This window comes from Mercenaria mercenaria, chromosome 3, assembly GCF_021730395.1.
Source record: "Mercenaria mercenaria strain notata chromosome 3, MADL_Memer_1, whole genome shotgun sequence".
NCBI classification, from domain to species: domain Eukaryota; kingdom Metazoa; phylum Mollusca; class Bivalvia; order Venerida; family Veneridae; genus Mercenaria; species Mercenaria mercenaria.
Window position 1 is genome coordinate 68472429 of NC_069363.1, and position 23945 is coordinate 68496373.

Consider the following 23945-nt stretch of genomic DNA (forward strand, 5'->3'; position numbering starts at 1 on the left):
CTTTGGCCGATATTTGAACATCATAAGGAAGACATTTGTTAAAAAATCAGTTTTAAATTACTGATCTCGAAACAAATGAGTAAAAGTTTAAACAAAACAAGTATACTTCGTCATATCAAAGAGCACAGTGTTTATTGTGTCCGTACTGAGAAATAGAGGTATACCGACATAGAGAAAGACAGAGATGTAATATTTATGCTTTCACGCTCAATGGAAAGGATGTAAGTAAATATCTTGTTAAAAAGTCTGCTTGTGTAAGTTTTTACTTAGGTGTATATTGAACGTATCTGTTGTAGGAAATACTGGTCAGCTGATCACAGTGTGGATTTGGTTATATTTGATACTGGCTACTGACCGTCTCAACCAAACGCTCTTTAAGCGCATCGCATTACAACATTACCTTAAATTGTTACTCTGGAATGAATTGCAGTGTTGTTATCATATCATATCTGTTCCTTTGTGATCATAAAGTACATTCAATATTCAGTGTATGATAGAGTTCCATTTAAGGCTCATGGTAGTGGTTCTGAGGTGTTTTTAACATTCAGTACCTCTCATAGGCAGATTCATTCAATCCATTCTGCCAATGGATTTTCTTATAGACTTAATTCACCAAAGTTCCATTCGTAGGTGGTAAAATGTCGCCTTCAGTGTTGTTGTTATTTCTTACCTTTTTGGATGAGTGAGAGCACTCAATGTTTCTGTATGACGATCTGTGATGCTAAAGAGCTTTTGGAAATTTCATTCCTTCTCATGAACAGACCCATTAAGTCTTTTATTATTTTGCTCGGTTGCGTGCTATGCTCCAACATTAAGTCTTTTATTATTTTGCTCGGTTGCGTGCTATGCTCCAACATTAAGTCTTTTATTATTTTGCTCGGTTGCGTGCTATGCTCCAACATTAAGTCTTTTATTATTTTGCTCGGTTGCGTGCTATGCTCCAACATTACGTCTTTTACTATTTTGCTCGGTTGCGTTCTATGCTCCAACATTAAGTCTTTTATTATTTTGCTCGGTTGCGTGCTATGCTCCAATATTAAGTCTTTTATTATTTTGCTCGGTTGCTGCCCCAACATTAAGTCTTTTATTATTTTGCTCGGTTGCGTGCTATGCTCCAACATTAAGTCTTTTATTATTTTGCTCGGTTGCGTGCTATGCTCCAACATTAAGTCTTTTATTATTTTGCTCGGTTGCATTCTATGCTCCAACATTAAGTCTTTTATTATTTTGCTCGGTTGCGTGCTATGCTCCAACATTAAGTCTTTTATTATTTTGCTCGGTTGCGTGCTATGCCCCAACATTAAGTCTTTTATTATTTTGCTCGGTTGCGTGCTATGCCCCAACATTAAGTCTTTTATTATTTTGCTCGGTTGCGTGCTATGCCCCAACATTAAGTCTTTTATTATTTTGCTCGGTTGCGTGCTATGCTCCAACATTAAGACTTTTATTATTTTGCTCGGTTGCGTGCTATGCTCCAACATTAAGTCTTTTATTATTTTGCTCGGTTGCGTGCTATCCTCCAACATTAAGACTTTTATTATTTTGCTCGGTTGCGTGCTATGCCCCAACATTAAGTCTTTTATTATTTTGCTCGGTTGCGTGCTATGCTCTAATATTAAATATTTTATTATTTTGCTCGGTTGCGTCCTATCCTCCTATATTAAGTCTTTTATTATCTTGCTCGGTTGCGTGCTATGTTCCAAAAGAATATTCTTATAGATTTAATTCAGCAAAAAGAAAGTTATAGTACCGCGGAAGTTATTTCTGCATTTGACAGTATAATTTTAGTATGTAAAGAGTAAAGAAGTTAAAGCAGTGTTTTATTTCATTGAAACAATAGTACGTCGTGCTTTTGTTGGTACTTTTTGTTCTTTTTCCATACCGAGGCATTTCTATAACCCTTATTTTTGAATAGGTTGCTTTACGTTACTATTAGGTACTATAGGTATCTTTACATTTTCTCTCTTCTTTTTCTTGATCGATAGGTTATTTGGGAATAAATGCTAACGCTTATATAGTATAACTAACTAGCAATTTGGTCTTTGTATCCTTTTACAATACTTGTATATATCTATATTATTATTATTATTCCAGATTTATACATTATTTGCAGGTACTTGCACAATTAGAAAATAACAAGGATGAATAGAGAGTTTATTTAGTTTGTTGTAGATTACAGTTACAATTTTACGAAATACACCCCATGAAACATCAATTAATGTCAGGTAACCAGCCTATTATTATGTTGACCGTCAACCCTGCCTGATTCGCAAAAGTGGATTTGACAAGTTAACGTGCGTTTTATTATTATGGCAGTATGTGCTTGATATTCCTGCATGAATATGATATACAAATGTGTTAAGCAAACATATTATGTAATATTATTTGCCCACTAGATCTATATCACTCGTTCCAAACTTTAAGCACCTTTGAAATATTTGAAATTTGACACCGACTGATCATCTGATGCCGCTTTTCTGGCTATTTGAAGTCTTCCTTTGAAAGACATACTTGGTTGAAACTCTTTGAAAAGTTATGTAACAAGATTATTTTGTCTAATTATACGTGTAGTAGATCTACCGCATACCTGCTATTTACAAAATGTAGATCTAACTAAAACTGTCTCAGGTTGTCAAGTGGGCAATCCGCAATTATGGTCATAAACCTCGAAGATAGTTCTGGTATTATTATTTCAATAATCAAAACTGATAATAATAGGAAAAAACATAGAATATGGTCGCTAGGTAGCAACCACATACTCTCTATACGCAGTGCAGGCATATCGATGACGTCATAGCTCAGGTTTGTCTCCGATTGATTTTCCATTACAGCGTTAAGACCGCCTTGACTGACACTAATATTTTATTTTTAGTTCACTGTCACCATATATAAGACTATTTCATTGTAATTTTACAGCCAGGAGGCGATGATAATGATCAGTATTTTCAGGAATTTTAGAAGTGATTTTAACGGAATACAGTCTACATGTGTCACATAATGTTTTCATTCAATTTCAGTTTAACAGTGAGAAATAACACAAATAAGCCGGACAGACCTGGGCCAAAAAATGCGGAACCAGTCAACGAAGAACCGTAAGTAGCGTTTACATCATTAACATCTGTTTATTTAATAACTGTTATATCGCCTCTTCGGTAACTATAAAACAATCGATTAAAACTAAATACTATGACATGAAACGTTATATGTCTCTTGGTACTCGGGCTTTAGATTGGAGTAAATAGATCGGTTTTAATGTTATATAAATATCAAGCGTGTATTCCCTGGTTCCTGTTTTTCTCAGATTATCGATCGTCTTCTCGCCTGTCGTCGCCTGTATGCTAATCTACTGCATCTAAGCATGGCTAAAATAGGGGAAAAGTGGTTACGTCCCTAGTTGGCGGTACACAGAATTTACGTGATTTAGTCTTTCTTAGTACAAAAAGTATTCATAGGGTAAATGTCTGTGATAGAATCTATACAGGGAGAAAATAATTAGTATCATCATGAACTTGGTTAATTACTTTAAGAATATTGGTTTACATTTCAGTCTTACTATAGAAGAAATACGAAGTTGGGCGGAATCCTTCGACAAACTTATGAAAAGTAAGTACACACATTGATACGAAGCTACACAATACATAGAAACTAGGTCTTTGATTTATCAGTTCTTCAAAAAGGCTTGATATTCAATTCTTCAATACTGCGAGAATAATATTACTAATAAAGAAACTTGTGCAGAGTCCTCTAACTGAAGATTGCAACGATCAGTTTTCTGTAAATATAAATTTGATTTTGGGGAATAAGTTGTGGAAAACGACTGATTTTTATAGCACATTGTTATATAATATATGTTCCATTACAAACGGTTTTATACCGATTAAGATGCAATTTATATGAAATCTATTCTTGCGAGCTTTCGATTTCATTATATCTCGTCTGAAAAAAATGACAGATTATAAACTATTAACAATTCGAGAACCTAAAAGAAATCAAAATGTTCAGTACAATCTGTTATCATATTATTTTATTTAATTATAAGGTGTCAGTATTTCTGACCTTTGCTATGTGTCTTTGTACTTAACAATATATGTTTTATCTTTTCAGAAGCAAGTAAGTACCGAGAAAAGGTCTAAGTTAATGAAGTGTTTTGACAGTAAAGGTATAGTATACAATTGTGCCTCAGAATGCAGGTCTATGGATGTTGTACTAATATACAGGTCAAACGTTTTATACAGTACTAAACGGTTTATTCAGTACTAATGTTTTATACAGTACTATGTCACCTTCGTAATAAGCTTCTTGTCATGTTTATAGGCGTTTGACATGCACCGAAGTCGCAACACGTAGGAAACCGTATTTATGTGAACTTTGAAATTGTCAGTATTGGGGTCAATGCCACCAAACGAAAGAGATAGAGCTATTGTACATGTTATACCTACATATACCTATGGAATGCCTATAACGATCTTACATGCCTGCCTGTGTAAGACGGGGTTTTCCCTACCCGAGGGACAGTGTGGAATGGAAAACCGAGCTTTAGCGAGGTTTTTTATCCATGCTGTCCCGAGGGTAGGGAAAACAGCTGTCTTACACAGGCAGACATGTTAGATCATTTTTCTTGCCTATCATGTTCAAAATAGATCGTGGAGACAAATAGCTTTGGGTATTTCCCGACATTATTTATAAAGTTTATGACGTCACAATGGTACCAGTACTATGTGACGTCACCTTAGTGCACGCTATTTTAGACAAGGTTTTTCCCTAGGGAAAGACAGGAATATCTCTCCTCGGCACGTGATCGGATAAATGTATACTTTCCCCGCTAGGTAGGCAAGAATATAAGGATCTTACATGCCTGCCTGTGTAAGACGGGGGTTTCCCTACCCGAGGGACAGTGTGGAATGGAAAACCGAGCGTTAGCGAGGTTTTTTATCCATGCTGTCCCGAGGGTAGGGAAAACAGCTGTCTTACACAGGCAGACATGTTAGATCATTTTTCTTGCCTATCGTGTTCAAAATAGATCGTTGAGACAAATAGGTTTTTGGTATTTCCTGACATTATTTATAAAGTTTATGACGTCACAATGGTACCAGTACTATGTGACGTCACCTTAGTGCACGCTATTTTAGACAAGGTTTTTCCCTAGGGAAAGACAGGAATATCTATTCCCGGCGCGTGCTTGGATAAATGTATACTTTCCCCGACAGGTAGGCAAGAATAAACTTTATATACGGTCCTTGCAGATGAATATGCGGTGCTTTCATGTGCTGTATAATTGATTTTATGTGCGGTCGTTTCTGAGGTGCTTTCAGCATCATATTCACCGCCTTTATATAACTTATATGATATGCTAAATCTACAGTATACGCGGTACGTGTATATGCTGTGCAAACTTCATTATAGTAAAATAACATTTATTACGAAAAATAACGAACATCGCCGAAAACATCTGACATAGGATTTAATACAAAGGTACTTCGTATAAATTAGCGCTCTCTTTTTTGATAAAAACAATCACTTGAGTGAAGAGTTTATTAAATTTATTAGGTACAACGGGTTTATTAGATCGAAACAATATTAACTATTAAATAATGTAAATTGGCTCTGTTCAAATAGTCGTTTTGTCTTTTATGGATAATATCATCATTAGTTATGTTTTTTCTTGTTTGTTTCTCATCAGTGTTCTAATTGATGTCTTGCCTGTTTTCACATTATATGACATTCTGAAGTAAAGGCTGCATACAATTTCTTAACATGTATTTACTTAAGCATTCTTATCTCTATTTATACTTTCAGCTGTATACCTTATTGACAAATACATCCATGTTTGTTCAGTTTTTACCAATTTTATTACAGGCAGCAGGATATAATAGTAATGGTCGTGCAAAAGTGCTCTTTTTAGCTCACCTGTCACATAGTGACAAGGTGAGCTTTTGTGATCACCCTTCGTCCGTCGTCAGTCCGTGCGTCCGTGCGTGCGTTCGTCAACAATTTCTTGTCTGCACGATGGTGGTTTCATTTATGATTTTGTTTTAACCAAACTTGCACACAACTTGTATCACCATAAGATCTCGGTTCCTTTCTTGAACTGGCCAGATCCCATTATGGGTTCCAGAGTTATGGCCCCTGAAAGGGCCAAAATTAGCTATTTTGACCTTGTCTGCACATTAGCAGCTTTATTTATGATTTGATTTTTACCAAACTTGCACATAACTTGTATCACCATAAGATCTTGGTTCCTTTGTTGAACTGGCCAGATCCCATTATGGGTTCTAGAGTTATGGCCCCTGAAAGGGCCAAAATTAGCTATTTTGAACTTGTCTGCACAATAGCAGCTTCATTTATGACTTTATTTTAACCAAACTTGCACACAACTTGTGTCACCATAAGATCTCGGCTCCTTTTTTGAACCGGCCAGATCCTATAATGGGTTCTAGAGTTATGGGCCCTGAAAGGGCCAAAATGAGCTATTTTGACCTTGTCTGCGCAATAGCAGCTTCATTTATGATTTGATTTTAACCAAACTTGCACACAACTTTTATCACCACACAATCTTAATTCCTTTCTTGAACTGGCCAGATTCCTTTATGGGTTCCAGAGTTATGGCCCCTGATAAGGCCAGAATTAGCTGTTTTGACCTTGTCTGTACAACAGTAGTTTCATTTATGATTTGAATTTTTACCAAACTTGCACAAAACTTGTGTCACCATAAGATCTTGCTTCCTTTCTTGAACCGGCCAGATCCCATAATGGGTTCCAGAGTTATGGCCCCTGAAAGGGCCAAAATTAGTTAGCTTGACCTTGTCTGCACAATAGCAGCTTCATTTATGATTTGATTTTAACCAAACTAGCACACAACTTGTATCACCATAAGATCTCGATTCCCTTTTATACGCCCGAAGGGTTGATTATGTTATCGCCTCGGTGTCCGTCTGTCTGTCTGTCTGTTGGTTAGCAATTTCCCATCCGCTCTGTAACTCTTGAACCCCTTGAAGTATTTCAAAGAACCCTGACACAAATGTTCACCTCTTCGAAACGACGTGCAGAGCGCATGTTTCGGATGGCTCACTTCAAGGTCAAGGTCACATTTAGGGGTCAAGGGTCATATGACTTTGTTTTGTGTGTATATTGCTCTGCATTTGCGTTGCATTGCAGTGCTCATGTTTTTATTTGGCAGATCCTTCTTTTGTTCACTTACAATATTTTTTTAATTACTTCCCTTTTAATGTTACTATCAATAGCTTATTTAGTAACTTTTTTTTATTATTGGCCGTAGGGAAAAACCGAGACAACATGGATAGTACCTCCAATTTTTAGGTGTATTTTGACATATCTGTACCTTGTAAGATTTTTTTTCTTTTTGGTTAAATTTCTTCCCTTTGTTGTTTGACCTTCTTATCCTTAAGTGCAGTAGGGAGAGCGTTGGTCTACGGATCGCGGGGTCGCGAGTTCGATCCTCGGGCGGGGCGGATGTTTTCCGTGACGATTTGATAAAAGACATTGTGTCTGAAATCATTCGTCCTCCACCTCTGATAATTCATGTGGGGAAGTGCAGTTACTTGCGGAGAACAGGTTTGTACTGGTACAGAATCCAGGAACACTGGTTAGGTTAACTGCCCGCCGTACATAACTGAAATACTGTTGAAAAACGGCGTTACCCAAAACAAACAAACAAAGAAGCAATGATAACAGAGGAGTGATATAGGGCCATTATGGCCTTGTTGTTTATACAGACTGCCACTCTTCAGCGTTTATCGAATTTATTAATTAGATGGAAACAACAATATTAGGAGGCAACAAAAAATAAAACATATGTTCTTTGAATTAAAAAAGTAAACTGATGCTGTTTTAAGGACTGTTTTGGCTTCTTTTTTGGATAATATCATCTTTGGGTACATTTTGTCTTGTTTGTGTCTTATCTGTACTAATTAATGTCATGTCTGTTATCACTTTGTTAAGCATTCTCAGATGAAGGATGCATTGAATTTTATTTCTTAGTTACTTAGTTATCCGTGTTTTATTTTATACTTTTAGATTTATTTCTAAGAATCCTTTACTTTGATGACATTGTTTAGCAACACTGTCAATTATACTTGCAAGATAATACATCTATACTAAAATTGTGTACCATAAGGAATGTTGGAGTTCATATTTCGCGACTTGTTTTATCAGCATCAGTTTCATTTTCATAATTGAGGTTACAGTGGACCGTGTAGTCAATAAGAAGGTAAGACAACACGCGTCGACGTTTTATGAATCCTCTTACCTATACTATGAATCCTCTTACAAAGCTGTATCTATTCAGTTTAACTTGGTATAGGTTAGAGGAACCATGTAACCTTGCTGACTACACGGTCCAGTGCAACTTCTGTTACGAAAATGACACTGATTCTGATAAAATAAGAAGAAATACATTTTAGGCTAGATGTATTTTCTTGCTAGTTTTATTTACAGAGTGTTTCAAAACAATCTATACATTGTCATCAGAGTAAAAAAATAGGAATACATTTTAGTTATAAGATGAAATAGGAATAATTAAGTAAATATATATTAAATTGAATGCAGCATTGACTTCATAATACCAAAAAAGTGATAACAGGTAGGCAAAACTTAATGCATTAGAATGTCAATAAGTGGATCTATAACCGACTTATAGTTAAAACGCCCCTTTTCGTCAGTCCGCGACATCTCCGTCTCGCAAAGGGAACCCTTCTTTGAAATTACCTTAAATCAGAAGAAAGATATTCTTTTAAATTTGCACATTTGTACATAGTGACTTTTTACAATATCTTATTAAAAATCGGTTTCTGTTTTATTTTGCAAAGGTGACTTTGTGAAAAAAAGTTTAAGATCTGAATTTGAATTTCCCAGGGAGGTGTGGCCAACATCGTCTGTACACAAAATCATGCGGATGACGTAGATCTAATTATAAATACAGTAGACGACTCACTTATCGAGTAGTTTGTAGAACACAATATTGTACATTCTTATTCAATGAAAATATGATATGCATGTTAAACTTTATGCACTCTGGTTTATTTTAGACCAGTAGAGGTTAATTGACCTCTGATTTACACTTGAATTTAATGAACAGTATGAAAATTTGGATATATATAAATAGTAACAATTAGTGCACTTCCAGGTCAATGCTGTATTTAAATCGTGGAGTTAATACAAAGGGTGAAAGGCGCAGAAACGTAAAACTTGAACTACGAAAGTACAGCTTGCATTATAAAGATAAAAGAAGAAAAAACAGCACAATTTGATATTTATATTGATATAGACATATTATTCCTTGAATGCAGTCCATGTTTTGGCAGTTGCTCCGCCTCCCTGAATGTGGGCGGAACAATGAATAGGCCTACTCATTAATTTTGTACCACTTCATGATTAAGTGGAACTTTTTTTTTTTCAGTTATGAAATAATATGAAAATAAGTTGGTTACATTTTTGAAAATCCCTGCCTTGTCATTGGATAAAAAAGATGTTTGAACTATAATATCTAAATAAAAGACAATCAGAACTTAAAGATTGCCTCTTTATATTGTTGTTTCCATTGTACCTAATAAATTAGATAAACTCTGAAGAGTGGTTGGTTTTATCAAAAACAGAGTATTTTTGCAAGACTTACGGAATTAAAGCTGTCAGTTGTGCAATGTCCAATATTCTTGCCAGCGGGGAAAGTATACATTTGTCCGAGAACGCGCCACATAAAATCAACAGGTTTGTATGTATTAACAGTACTATGCATTAGGCTTAAGCCCCAACTTTTACTACCCTGGCAGTAAGTTTTGTAGGAGGAGCCTATCAAATAACAACGCTACTCTAGGCTGTCTGTTAGCTAAAAATAGCTCACTTTAAATGATTCACAGGCAAATGTAAACAATGGTCAGTTGAAGAAGAAATTTGAACTAGTTTGCATATTTTGATGGTAAAAAACTATTATTATCCATATTGTGCATCCATATCAGTATCAATCCTATGAAAAATTGAGTCAAGACTAGCATTCCTGATTTTTAATCTTGTTTAGTATGTAAATTTAACAATGAAACTCTAAATCAAACATTCATTTAACTAAAATTCTGTCATTGCTGACTGGTCCATTAATTGAGATAACCTAGCAATAAATGTAGAAATAGTAAACTTTAAGTCTGGGATGCAGAACAATACACACACATTAGCTAAGGACTAATAAAAATGATAAGCTATTTGAAATTATATTTATTACTGTATGTCTGTAATCAGTAGTTCCCAATTTCTTTAAAACATTTTTATGATATGACATATAAAAATGTAACTGTAGAAATGACTATGATATTCTGTTTGGTTTAAAAATTCAAAATTACTTTCTGGAGAAGTTTTGCAATGCACTCTAGCTAGGTGTTAATTCCATTGATACGAAGCCTTCTGACTATCAGGTTTGTTGATAAAATTAACCACGTGGGAATTGTTTACATTCTCTGTTCCTCTAGGGTTCATGACCTCATTAGCTCCTCCCGGCAAATTCAAATTTTTGGCAGTTAGGTTTAAATAATTTTTTGAAACTATACTTCAACATTTTTTGTTTAAAAAAATAAAAACACCAATTGATAAAGAATATTTCAATGTGTATTTATGCAATTTTTCATAACTTTTTATTCAGTGGTTTATTTAAAATTTTGAAAAAGGGCTCTCTGATGTGAAGCATGCATAATTTATATAAAAACCTGCCCCGGCACCATCTTGTGGCTTTTATATGGCAGTTGGGGGTTTAAAATAATGCACCCTGTATACACGCATAGATAAACGTAGTATAAATGTGTACTACCACTAAAAAAAAACTGGCTGTTTTTCTAACAATCAGCTGTTACTGCTTGACATTTAATTATGAATGTAGCTCTATATGCAAACATAATTCATATATTTAATAAAGCTAAATACAGTTGATGAGAATTTTATACATTTAAAGTAAATATTTAAAGATAAAATATTTTAGTGAAATATGCTCAATGGATATCTTTAAAACACAATAGATACTGATGAAAGCACCTTATATAGAGTGTTAAGCGCATCACATTCATGTATAAGCACTACACATAATAATATCCTTTTCTTCTCATAACAGTGCTTTGAGAAGAAAAGGGACATAATTATACAAAATTTGAATAGCCTCAGGAGTTATCTCCTGTGAACAAAACACAGGGTCTGAACACAGACTATACACACTTTATATACAGATATAAATACAGCTTTGGCGTTCCATACCCACCCCATGGTACACTATGAGAATCATGGTCATGACGGGAAATAAATAACCCATTTCAATTGCGCATTTCTCACCTATGCATATTGAACAAGTGGGAATATATCTTCCGTCGTGCACCAGTCACATTATCTCAATATTTCCGCGTATAATTTATGGTTTTGTCAACATTACAGAGAACAACTTTGGTGAACTTTCCTACAGACGTCCCGGTCTAGGAAATAACATAATTATATTGTGACTGGCTGATGTGGAAATGTATGTCACACGTCGTTTCCAACTACTCGTCTATCCGCTGGACTGTGTATAAATAACATGACTGTCAATGTTATTTTTAGAACAAATTTGTACCACTGTATCGTTTTCACATTCAGAATGATTTCTTTCATCATTTAAAATCCTTTTGCATAACTATGGATAAAGCACATCCTGTTTTTGTTTGTTTTCGTTTCGCCTGACATGTGTGAACAGCCGTCACGGTGTCGTCTAGACCGGAAGTTCATCTTAGTTTTTTTCTGTAACCTTGACGAAATAGTGTCTCTGCGATAAGAAACATTGAGACAATGTGACTGGTTCACAATGAAAGATACATTTACAAGTAGTGTTCAATATACATAGTGTTCATTTACCGAACTGCTCTTTTAAGATTGAATAAGAATTAATATATTACCCCGTTCATGTCTGTCTTTTTTGCTTCAACCAGTTACTAAAAGACATAGCGGCTTCCAGCCCATTTCCGCATACAGTTCTGTCTTAATTGTTACTTCACCCTATATTTTTATTACAAATTTCGTACACGAGGTCTGCTGTATACCGTTATGCATAATTCAATTGTTATAATTTAACTATACTTGAATAATTTAGCATTTCTATACAGATAAAAATGTTACTTTTTATTTCAATGTAGAATTCAAATGTATAAATTGTCTATATATTATTTTTTCTAGTATGGGCAAAATTAAATGTGCTTATCACAACAACAGTTATTAAGTGCCGTGTTGTCTCCCCGTACTTGGATTCAGTGTTGTTATATTTTCAGGTCCTTTGGGATCATGGAGTCCATTCAATATCTATGTGATAGAGTTCCGCTTAAGCCGGTGCTAGGGGGCGTGAGGGTTGTTGCATATTTCATTACCTCTCACGAACAGACTCATTCAAACCAAGTCTGCTGTTATTTTGCTTGGTTGCATTATATGCTTCCAAAGGATCTTTTTCATAGATATTATTTACGAAACATCTTTGTGCATAATAAAATTGTTCGAATATCATGCAAACATTTCTATGCAGAATTCTGTGATACATATTTTACTATTCATTTCAATGCAGAATTTAGTTGTAAATTTTTTCTAAACATTTGTCTGACAATTTCATTTGTACATATAACGATAATTTTCTATTCACTTGTAAGAATATTACAAAACATTTCTGTGCCGCATCGAATCGTTCGAACGATAACATGTACTTCTGTACTATACAGAATTGTACAAAGTGTATCATTGAATAAAGTTGATGGAATTTTTCTCTTCATTTCTATACATAATTCAGTTGTACAAATGGTACTATATATTTCTGTGCAGAATTCAATTATACGAATTTTGATTTATATTTCTCTGCCAAATTTAGTTATACTAAAACAGCCGAAGAAAAATTAAAACTTAGATTATTCAAATACTTGTATTGGCTTGGAAACAACCGCTTCTGGGTGTGTTCCGAAATGCTGTGCATGATACTTGTGGGGTTTTCATGTTGCCATAATGAAATATATATAATGAAATCCATTCTATATAACAGTAATGTACGTATTTTCTATCTTCTTGTAAAATCTGTGTTTTGAAATTCAATCTCAGATATTTTAGCTCACCTGGGAATGTTTGCTCATGTAAGTTTTTGTGATCACCCTGTATGCGTCGGCGTCAACCTGAAACTACCGGTCAGTACTACACCAAACTTGGTCTCAATATCCTGGTAAGGTAATATCTTAAATTGTTCAAATGGTTCTGCTTGATTGATTTTAGGGGCTGCCAGAGCTTAAAAGAGAAAACCTTTAAACCATTTCTTGGTCTGAAGCATCCTTGTAAGATCGTGTCTCAAATTTATTCAAATGGGGCCACCATAGCTGAAAATAGAAAACATTTAAACAACTTCTATTCATCAAACACTTGATGGGTCATCACCAAACTTGGTCTGTATCACCCTAGAAAGGTGGTTATGTTTCAGATGTCTTCAAATGGCTCCGCTTGACTGATTTCAGGGGCTGCTAGAGCTAAAAATGGAAAAAGAACCTTTAAATATCTTTTTTTTCTTGAACCACTTGACGCATCATCATCAAATTTTGTCTATAGCGTTCTAGAAAGTTAATCTCCTTATTTAGTATAGTACACAATTATACTATGTGTATTAAGTGTGTACTATCTTAAACCTAATGCATATTACTGTTAATACATAATAATAAACTTTATAATTCTGTCTTCAAATTTTCAATATAAAATCTGGGTCGAGTATACCTGTAACTAGTTATAAAAATGTATATTGATATGTCATAAATAATTTGAACACTTGTACATACTTATCAAAAGAAGAAACTTTTTTTAAGAATAACTTTGGAATCAAGACATTAAATGGAAATTGTGAAAACGAAAATGTAAATGAGAAATGATGTTATTTGTCAGACATCAGTCTATATTTATACAGTACATGTAACAAAAACATAGCTTTTCAGCCTTACAATACTAGAACAGTCTTCCTATAGATATTAAAAGGAAATAACTAAAAATCATTTCAAGACCTAAAACGATATCTTGATATACAACAGTGGAGTTAATATGATACACGGAACCGATACTGTTATGCACATGTAAATTATTCGTTTACACTCGTCACTGCAGCAGCTTACTGGGAAATTTGATTTTTTACAGGTGTTTAAAACTTTTTTTCTGAAAATAGGAATTATAATGAAATTCTCAGGATATATAGATTATACACTGAAAAGTTAACATACCATGTCAAAAGGCCAAATTGCTGCCAAATTTGTTTAATTCCTTCTAATATTCCTTGGGTAACATCTACCAAGGATAGCTGTCCTGATTACTAAGAACTATGGCCGCCATGTGTATTGCTTATCAGTAATAGAGGACATTTTGAAAATTATTTTGTTCGAAACTGTTCGATTTCAGAATAATTTCACACAGTCTTTCCTTTGGTGACTCACCATTGCCCCAAAGAAACATATCTGGGTGAGTGATCTAGGGCCATTATGGTCCTCTTGTTTTAGCATATCAATTCATGGCGTGATATTAAACATTTATGTTGTCTTTTTCTTTCAGCGGGTAGAAAAGTTTTCCGCGAGTTCTTACGATCAGAATACAGCGAAGAAAATATGTTGTTTTGGCTAGCATGCGAAGAACTGAAACAGGAACAGAGCTCTGAAGGCGTCGAGGAGAAAGCTAGATTAATTTACGAAGATTATATATCTATATTATCGCCCAAAGAGGTAACTATATACACAAGTGCACGAAGATTATATATCTATATACACAAGTGCACGAAGATTATATATCTATAGTATCGCCCAAAGAGGTAACTATATACACAAGTGCACGAAGATTATATATCTATATTATCGCCCAAAGAGGTAACTATATACACAAGTGCACAAAGATTATATATCTATATTATCGCCCAAAGAGGTAACTATATACACAAGTGCACAAACCTCGCCGCAAAGTTTTTCCATATTTCTATGTATTTATTCCAAACTTTTAAAGACAGAATTGATTTGATAACAACCCAATTAAGGTGAAATCGCCCGAGTTGAAGAAATAAGGTTCCGTTTCGACATTTTGTTTAATATAAGATTCAGCATATTAATCATTTAATGCGTATTTTACATTTTTGATATTTCTGTAACTTTTTTCGATACTTGTTGACATCAAAATGTTCCAATACATTCTTACCTTGTTTAATTTTAATCTTTACTGAACATTGAATACATTATATGACAAAAGGTTACTCAGCTCAGATTGTTGCTGTTAGTAAAATATTCGAGGAATTACTACGATGTGCTCTCTTTAAATTTCAGGTTAGTTTAGACTCAAGGGTTAGGGAAGTAATTAATCGGAATATGGTAGACCCGACTCCGCACACCTTTGACGAGGCACAATTACAAATATATACCTTAATGCATCGAGATTCTTACCCGAGATTCCTTAATTCTCAAATATATAAGAAACTTATACAGCAGTACTCATGAAGTAGGATTTCTATAGATTTATTGTTTGTTTGTGATCGCCGAGTGGGTGCCAGTGAAATTGAAAGTTGGAAGTTGCAGCATTGAATGCTTAAAAGATTGCTAGCTGGGATCATGAGCTGTTTTATTATTTATTCGAGGAAAATGCCAATGTGCGTTTGGCGTCCCCCGTTCTACCGGCGGCAACAGGTTTCTAAAGTTGAAGCGAAAACGGACGCTCACGAGCTACACTCACTACAATAATTTGTTTTTATACACGATTGTCGTTTACATGACGAAGGAGACGTTGAACCTAGGTGTTTGAACGTATAACGGATACGTGTATTAGTATTTAACACTAATCTCATTGATGTTATGCTTTATGCTATAAAAATTCCAGACGTCTTTGTTCGGCAACGGACGGCCAAATTTTGAACTGTTGTGTTATAATATGTTCCTTTTCCAAATAAGGACATTGCATTACTGTGAAATTTTACTTGCAGATGTGTTGTTTTATGTACATCTATTGTATGTATGTTTCTTACATAACAGCCATTCGTTACTTATATGACGAAATTTTTATAGTTTAATATTTTATGAATACGTTTATGCTAAAATACCCATGATAACGCTTTCATATTACAAGAGTGGGAGTAGAAATACCCATGATAACGCTTTCATATTACAAGAGTGAGGGTAGAAATACCGATGATAACGCTTTCATATTACAAGAGTGAGGGTAGAAATACCCATGATAACGCTTTCATATTACAAGAGTGAGAGTAGAATTCTGTCATTAATTTTAGATTAAGAATAATGTACATTAATAAATAAGCATTTCAGAAAGTACTGTACACAACATGTCTAGCATAACTTTGTTTCATTAATTGATTTAATTAGGTAAAGAGTTGTTGTTGTTTTTGTTAACTCTTTTCCTCGGGGAGGGGTTAAATAATGATACTATTTTTGAAAGACTTGAAGCTCAATATCAAATTATCTCGAATTCACCAGACGAAGTCTTCTTATTGAAAAAAGAAGCATATGTTCACGTTTACTTTTACAAAATGACAAAGCTTGAATATACTTGACAAGTTAACAAACGCCTTTCAATGTATATATTGATTCAATACGCTAAACTTAATGTGCATATGAGACCATTATCACATATGGACCCCCTTTTTAATCAGTCCTGCTTATTATCGCCTATATTTTATACTAATGGCGTCTATACTAAAAGCCTTAGTCCATTTTACCCACCTGATGATATTATGCTACGAACCTTAGACCGAAACTGTTCTTATTCTCGCCAGACAGGCTTTACGCAGGACCAGAGATATACGTCTTCCGTCTTTGAGTCCATTCTAAATTGAACAAATTATGATCATAAGGTAAATGTGAATATAATTTCGTCACAAAATGTGTGTTATGTTATTCCAGTTTGTCCCACTTTTTCTACATATCCTCCGTGTACGTCTTGTGCGTCCAATTCTGTGTTTGTATTATAATTATAAAGAATGATTGCAACTCCTGACAGCTTTAATACATTGTAGAAGTACAAGAACACTCGGACAGTATGAAACACATTTAAGTTTTATCTTGGGGAGCACAAAATAGCACATATAAAAATACCTGATATTCAAAAAAGTTTGTATATTTTTAATTGTGGCGTCTTTGGGAAATTACGGGAATTAAGTGAATATATTGAGTTACCTTCCAATTATAATATACATTTAAATACCAGAAAGTTCTGTTACTATGGGTTGCATGTTCTCAATATTTAAAATGCCACTGTACACATGTTTAGATTGTTTCTATCGTCTGTTGCTTGGTTGCGCGGTCAGTACAACACTAATTCTATAGAAAAATATGCAAAAACAGTCGATCAGAATTTATAGTTAAAACGAAGATAAGAAGTAAGATTTCTTAAAATATTCTATATACAATTTCTAAAATATTTTTAAATTTAATACTTGCATTTGGAGACTGAATATCGAAGGTGTATTGTACATAAGATACATAAGGACTTAGATCTACTGGCAGTTATGCTCGAGTGTTAGACACAATTGGACTGGTAAAAAGCTTTTAAATTAAACAACGTAATTTCTATGTCTAGTGACATGTAGAGTACGAGCTATATATGTACAACGCTGAATAAATTTATATTTCCTACTGAAAACTGTTGATAAGTTAACATTTTGTCTATAAAAACGGTGTAACTTCTGCTTCTAGCGTTTTGAGGAATTAATTTTGGCGAGACATCTTTCATCCATGACATTAAGTTTGACTTGACACTTACGCGCAGATTTTGTAACATTTAGTGAAGAAATACGTGCATGGAAGATAGCATATACATACCATATTCTCATGAAAAACGTGTTTATTAGATCGGGGTTTTTTGGTAAAAATTTTATCCGTCTCGAATTACCTTGACTATACCATTTTAATTTTATACTACAAAAGACATTACTTAATAGTTATGTGAAATATTCATAATCCGAAACGGTTTGCTGTTTAGAAGGAGTAGAAAAGATGTAGAAACGATTTCTGTAATAATTCTGTAAGATGTGCTCTTTCGAGTCATATTCACAAGAGACACATATTGTAGTTTATATATATCATGTTTAAACGAAAACGCTGTATTGCGATTTCATGCTGTCACTTATTTTGTAATACCAAATTTCATTTGTAATACCAAAATATTGATAAGAATGATCTGAGAACGACTATATTATGCTGTATAAAATGCAACGAGTTCGAACCCTACACGAGTAACCATGTGTATTTTAAAGGGACCAACTATGATTGTTTTGACCTTTAAGAAATATTACTGTATTGTGCATTTAGGTTTTGCTAGAGTTTTATCTTCATTTTGTTTTATGTTAATTTAAGTTACAGACGTCTGTGTTCTTTTGATAATGGGGCCATTTTGTATTACTTTAACTATATTTCATTCTTCTGTATGTGCATTTTGCCGGGCGACTTTATCATTTATAATCATAGTGGGATATTCCGAATTTTAAGTTATTTTTCACAGAAATGATACGGTTGCGTCTTCAAATAACGAGAATGGAGAATCTGCATAAGTGTATATCCGTGTGATATGTAAAACTGTCACTGTAGTAAGTCGTGCTTAACAATATGTTCATATAATTTATTTGATTTACAACATTTGAATAAGTCTTAAGTTATTTTAGCTTATTACTATCAAACTTTATTTGTGTATAAAGTTTTTGAAATATGTTTCATGCCTTTATTATCAGTGTTTAAGCAATGCCATGTTGTTGTTTTTTAAACTTCTAGACCGAATCAACAAATGAAATGTAAACAGAAATGTCCTTACAAGATTATGAAGTTGATATTCTCCAAAGTCGCACTCAAGAATTCCAAATTTTCTCGTATGTTTTGTGTGCTGATTGTCTTCACGAAAAAATTCCATTGCAGTGATATACCTCACAAACATAAGATCATATTTAGTATCCGCATCGATTTTTATTCATGAAGCAATTGGTTCAAATCGAAATACTTAAACAAGCATGTGAGTGATGCATTTTTGTTGTTTTTTTTTTTTTTTTTTTTTTTGGATTAATCGATTTTTCTATTCCTGGTTTTATATTGTCTGTTTAAGTGTATTATTAAACGTATTCTCTAGCCTTAACTTGTTATAGCGTAACATCATCATAATAATTATGTTTCCTTCATAAATTTCCTGGACTAAAATTTATAGAAAACGTGTTCTGTTAACTTAGTTGTTTTTATTGTTACACGAATATAGGTAATATAGAACATTAGAAGTGATATATTTTTCCAATGAATCATACTTTGCGTTTAGCACAAAACAAACAATGAGATTCGGTAGTATATCCGATTCTGTAATAGTCAAATATCCACTTGTGCAATTAATAATATAAACATGGTTCTGTTTTCATGTGTATCTCCACATAGTATATCATAGTGAATTCCTTGCTTGCTCCACAAAAAATCTATGAAGTCCTGTCGTCACTTGATCGTCGGCGCCTATGTCAGCGTTGGGTTAATTTTTTTTGTTTAGGTCCATCTTTTCTCAAAAACTATTACAGCTATAGTTTTGAAACTTTGTCATCACTAGGTGACTACGTAGGACAAGAACCATAACTCTGATAAGCATTTTGTTAGAATTATGGTCCTTTTTGTACTTAGAAAATTGGAATTTCTTGGTTAAAACTTTTGTTTAGGTTCACTTTACTTGAATACTATAAGAGCACTAGCTTTGAAACTTTGTAGACGTGTTTATCATCATCAGATGAGTATGTAGGCAAAGAGCCATAAGTCTGATATGCATTATGTCTGAATTATGGCCCTTTATGTACTTAGAAAGTTTGAATTTCTTTTTATTTAGGTCCACTGTTCTTGAATTCTATAAGAAACTTTGTACACTTGTTTATTATTATCAGATTAGTATGAAGGTCAAGAACCATAATTTCTCTTGTATTTCGTCAGAATTATGGGCCTTTAACATAGAAAACCAGTACTTTTTTTTTTGGGGGGGGGGGGGGGGGGGGGGGGGGGGGTTGTTTAAGTTCACTGTTCAAGATAAGTAAGAAAGCCAAGAACCATAACTCTTTTCTTGCATATTTCCAGCACTACAGACGAGCGATGGCACCCGCAGGCGGTGCTCTTGTTTTTCTTATTTTTTTTCCTTGATTAACTGTTCAAATATACAAATATTTCAATAGTGTGTGCTTCAAGTACTACAACACTACTAGTGTATATAAGCTGAGGTGCAGTGTGTGCTTCAAGTACTACAACACTGTACTAGTGCTTTACAGTGTGTATAAGCTGAGGTGCAATGTGTGCTTCAAGTACTACAACACTGTACTAGTGCTTCAAGTACTACAACACTACACTAGTGTATATAAGCTGAGGTGCAATGTGTGCTTCAAGTACTACAACACTGTACTAGTGCTTCAAGTACTACAACACTGTACTAGTGTAAATAAGCTGAGGTGCAATGTGTGCTTCAAGTACTACAACACTGTACCAGTGCTTCAAGTACTACAACACTGTACTAGTGTATATAAGCTGAGGTGCAATGTGTGCTTCAAGTACCACAACACTGTACTAGTGCTTCAAGTACTACAACACTGTACTAGTGTATATAAGCTGAGGTGCAGTGTGTGGTTCAAGTACTACAACACTGTACTAGTGTATATAAGCTGAGGTGCAATGATGTTTTCGGAGTAGAACAAAGTGCAATATATCAACTTTGTTAAATTCTTTTCTCTACTTGTAATTTTTATGTATTGTATATTTTAGTTAGTTCTCAATTTGACGATAGATTTGATTATTGAAATGTTTCTACAGGAGAATATGACAAACCTTTGTCTCTATAAGTTCATCTTAGCTTGCCTTGAATGGTGGCATACGTTCTACGTTATGTATCACTACTTCTAACAATTTAGTTTATGTATTCGTGAATAGTCTGAAGTGGAGTAAATATTTTAGCATGAATAATATGTAAACTCAGAACAGTTACTACTTAACTCGTTCATCTAGCGAAATTAACTCGAATTAGCGAATGTTTTCTAGTTATGTCGCGAACACTTCATAGTTGACTAACACCTCGGAAATTATCTGATTATAAAGTTTATTGTCTTTTACAAAACGTTTGTACTAAACATTTAGATAACATGGTGCTGTGCTTAGCAAAATAAGCATTAATGTAGGGATAACGCATGTTTTTTCGTGTTTTAACATCTGCAGAATCCCTAGGGATTGGTTAGTACCTGAGCCCGTCATGGCGAGGGTACCAACGATTCTCGAGGGATTCTGAAGATGTTATAACACGAAATGAACATACGCTAACGCTATTCTAGCATAAAAACGCGTAAAAAACAAGTAAATGAACATATTGCCCCTCAACATCATTAAATTTACATGAAATGCGCGGTAAAGTCTACGTTATTTTTAGCTCACGTGAGTTATTGTGATCGCTCGATGTCCAGCGTCTGTCGTCTGTCTGTCTGTCGTCTGTCAATATTTAGCTTGTGTATGCGATAGAAGCTGTATTTTTCAATTGATCTTCATGAAATTTGGTCAGAATGATTGCCTTGATGAATTCTAGATCCACTTTGAATATGGGTCATCTGGGGTCAAAAACTAGGTCACTAGGTCAAATCAAAGAAAAACCATGTGTATGCGATAGAGGCTGTATTTTTCAATTGATCTTCATGAAATCAAATCAGAACGATTGCCATGATGGAATCTAGGTCAAGTTCGAATATGGGTCATCTGGGGTCAAAAAGTAGGTCACTAGGTCAAATCAAAGAAAAACCTTGTGTATGCGATAGAGGCTGTATTTTTCATTGATCTTCATGAAATCAAAACAGAATGATTGCCTTGATGAAATCAAGGTCGAGTTTGAATATGGGTCATCTGGGGTCAAAAAGTAGGTCACTAAGTCAAATCAAAGAAGAACCTTGTGTATGCGATAGAGGCTGTAGATTTCATTGATCTTCATGAAATATGGTCAGAATGATTGCCTTGATGAATTCTAGTCGAGTTCGAATATGGGTCATCTGGGGTCAAAAACTAGGTCACTAGGTCAAATCAAAGAAGAACATTGTGTATGCGATAGAAGCTGTAGTTTTCAATTGATCTTCATAAAATTTGGTCAGAATGATTGCTATGATGAAATCTAGATCGCTTTTAAATATGGGTCATCTGGGGTCAAAAAGTAGGTCACTAGGTCAAATCAAAGAAAACCTTTTGTATGCTATAGAGGCTGTATTTTTCAATTGATCTTCAAGAAATTTGGTCAGAATGATTGCCTTGATGAAATATAGGTCAAGTTTGAATATGGGTCATCTGGGGTCAAAAACTAGGTCACTAGGTCATATCAAAGAAAATACTTGTTTAAACTCAAGAGACCACATTTTTGGTCCAGTCCTAATGAAAATTGGCCTGAATATTTGTTTCCATGAAATCACTAGGTCAGACATGTTTACACTGATATGGTGTGTTTCTCAGGTGAGCGACCTAGGGCCATCTTGGCCCTCTTGTTTCACGTTGACGTCATTTCCTTTTGAATTATCTGTTTTAGGGCCGTAATACGTTTACGCTTTGCCACGGAACGCGCATATGTAAAAATGTGTTATAACAGCACGTGAGCGCGAGAATCTCTCTGTTAATACACGTTTTCTCTCCTGTTAAAACACTCCCGAAAAGTGACAATAACAGCAGTTTTATGCAAGAATATTCGTAAACGTTAACTAGATAAGTAACGGCATGGTTAACATTAATAACAAAGGGTTTTTTTTTGTGGGAAAATCAGTCCTTACCCAGGGCAGATGCATTTAACCATATATTGCTATTTCTGTAATGAACAGTTTCATGTTAAAAACTGTTAATAATCATTTAAAGTTGTAAATTAACAGTATACCTCATTTGTTTAATATTGAAAATTATATATTTGATATACTGTGTAACATCTCATACTGATTTACTGATATTCTTTATTTTGATTAAGTTTTCAAAATATCTGGTTGTTGTAGTTTGTTTGAAACCTTCATTTGCCAAAATGAATTTTACAACCATAGTGCTGTTACTAGTATATGAGAAGTTAGGTACGCCTTGGTTGCACAAAATGTTGATCTCGGTGTAGACTTATTTAGTTCTAACAAACCTACACAGAAATTTGAAATTGTACAGTAATTCTTTGACCTATAATATACTTATGATATAATATACTTTTACCTTTAATATTTGAGTCGCATAGGCTCATTTCATGCTACATGATTCAATAGTGAAGGAAACCACATGTGCCACTGTGGCCATCAGTTCGTGCTAAATGATTGAAAGGCGAAGGAAGACCAGGATGCTTCTCTGGGCTGATAGGTAGCACCTGTTATTTACAACTGTCTTGAAACGTTGAAAGTGAATAATGCGTACTTGTATTTTACCGGTGTTCACAGTAAATCCGGCTTAACTTGGTTATTTTTTTCATTCCGTTCACTGACATTATTCCGAGTTAAACCAAATTAAACTGTGACATATATTGTGCACGAGAACACTGACTTAATTCCGGGTTAGAACCAAATTAAACTGTGACATATATTGTGCACGAGAGCACTGACTTTATTCCGGGTTAGAACCAAATTAAACTGTGACATATATTGTGCACGAGAGCACTGACTTAAAGGTCCATTACTAAGGGAAAGTGAGTTGGCAATTTTTTTCATAGCCAGTGCATAGACTTCTGCAAGACACTAAATAATGAAGATTGGCAGGTCAAAATTTACAGAAGGTCTTTGGAACTCAAAGAAATGTATGTGTATTATGTTGAAATTTCAATGAATCGACAGAATGACCCCCCAGGTCTTTTTAACTTTCCTCATACTTCATAGAAAAATAATTGTACATATACTGCGATTTATTTCGAATTTCTACATACCAACTTTCATTTTCCAATAAAAATGAAATAGTTTCTGTGCTTTTTAAAAG

General features: G+C 34.2%; 1 protein-coding gene across 1 annotated transcript; it reads left to right on the forward strand.

Annotated features, from left to right (window-relative positions):
- Positions 1 to 210: 210 nt before the first annotated feature.
- LOC123524468 (regulator of G-protein signaling 17-like) lies at positions 211 to 18707 on the forward strand. The gene is made up of 7 exons (XM_053539744.1): positions 211 to 221; positions 3018 to 3092; positions 3548 to 3603; positions 4105 to 4110; positions 9577 to 9723; positions 14566 to 14732; positions 15321 to 18707. The coding sequence occupies exons 1-7, from the start codon at positions 211 to 213 to the stop codon at positions 15489 to 15491; spliced, it is 633 nt and encodes a 210-aa protein (XP_053395719.1). The 3' UTR covers positions 15492 to 18707.
- Positions 18708 to 23945: the final 5238 nt, after the last annotated feature.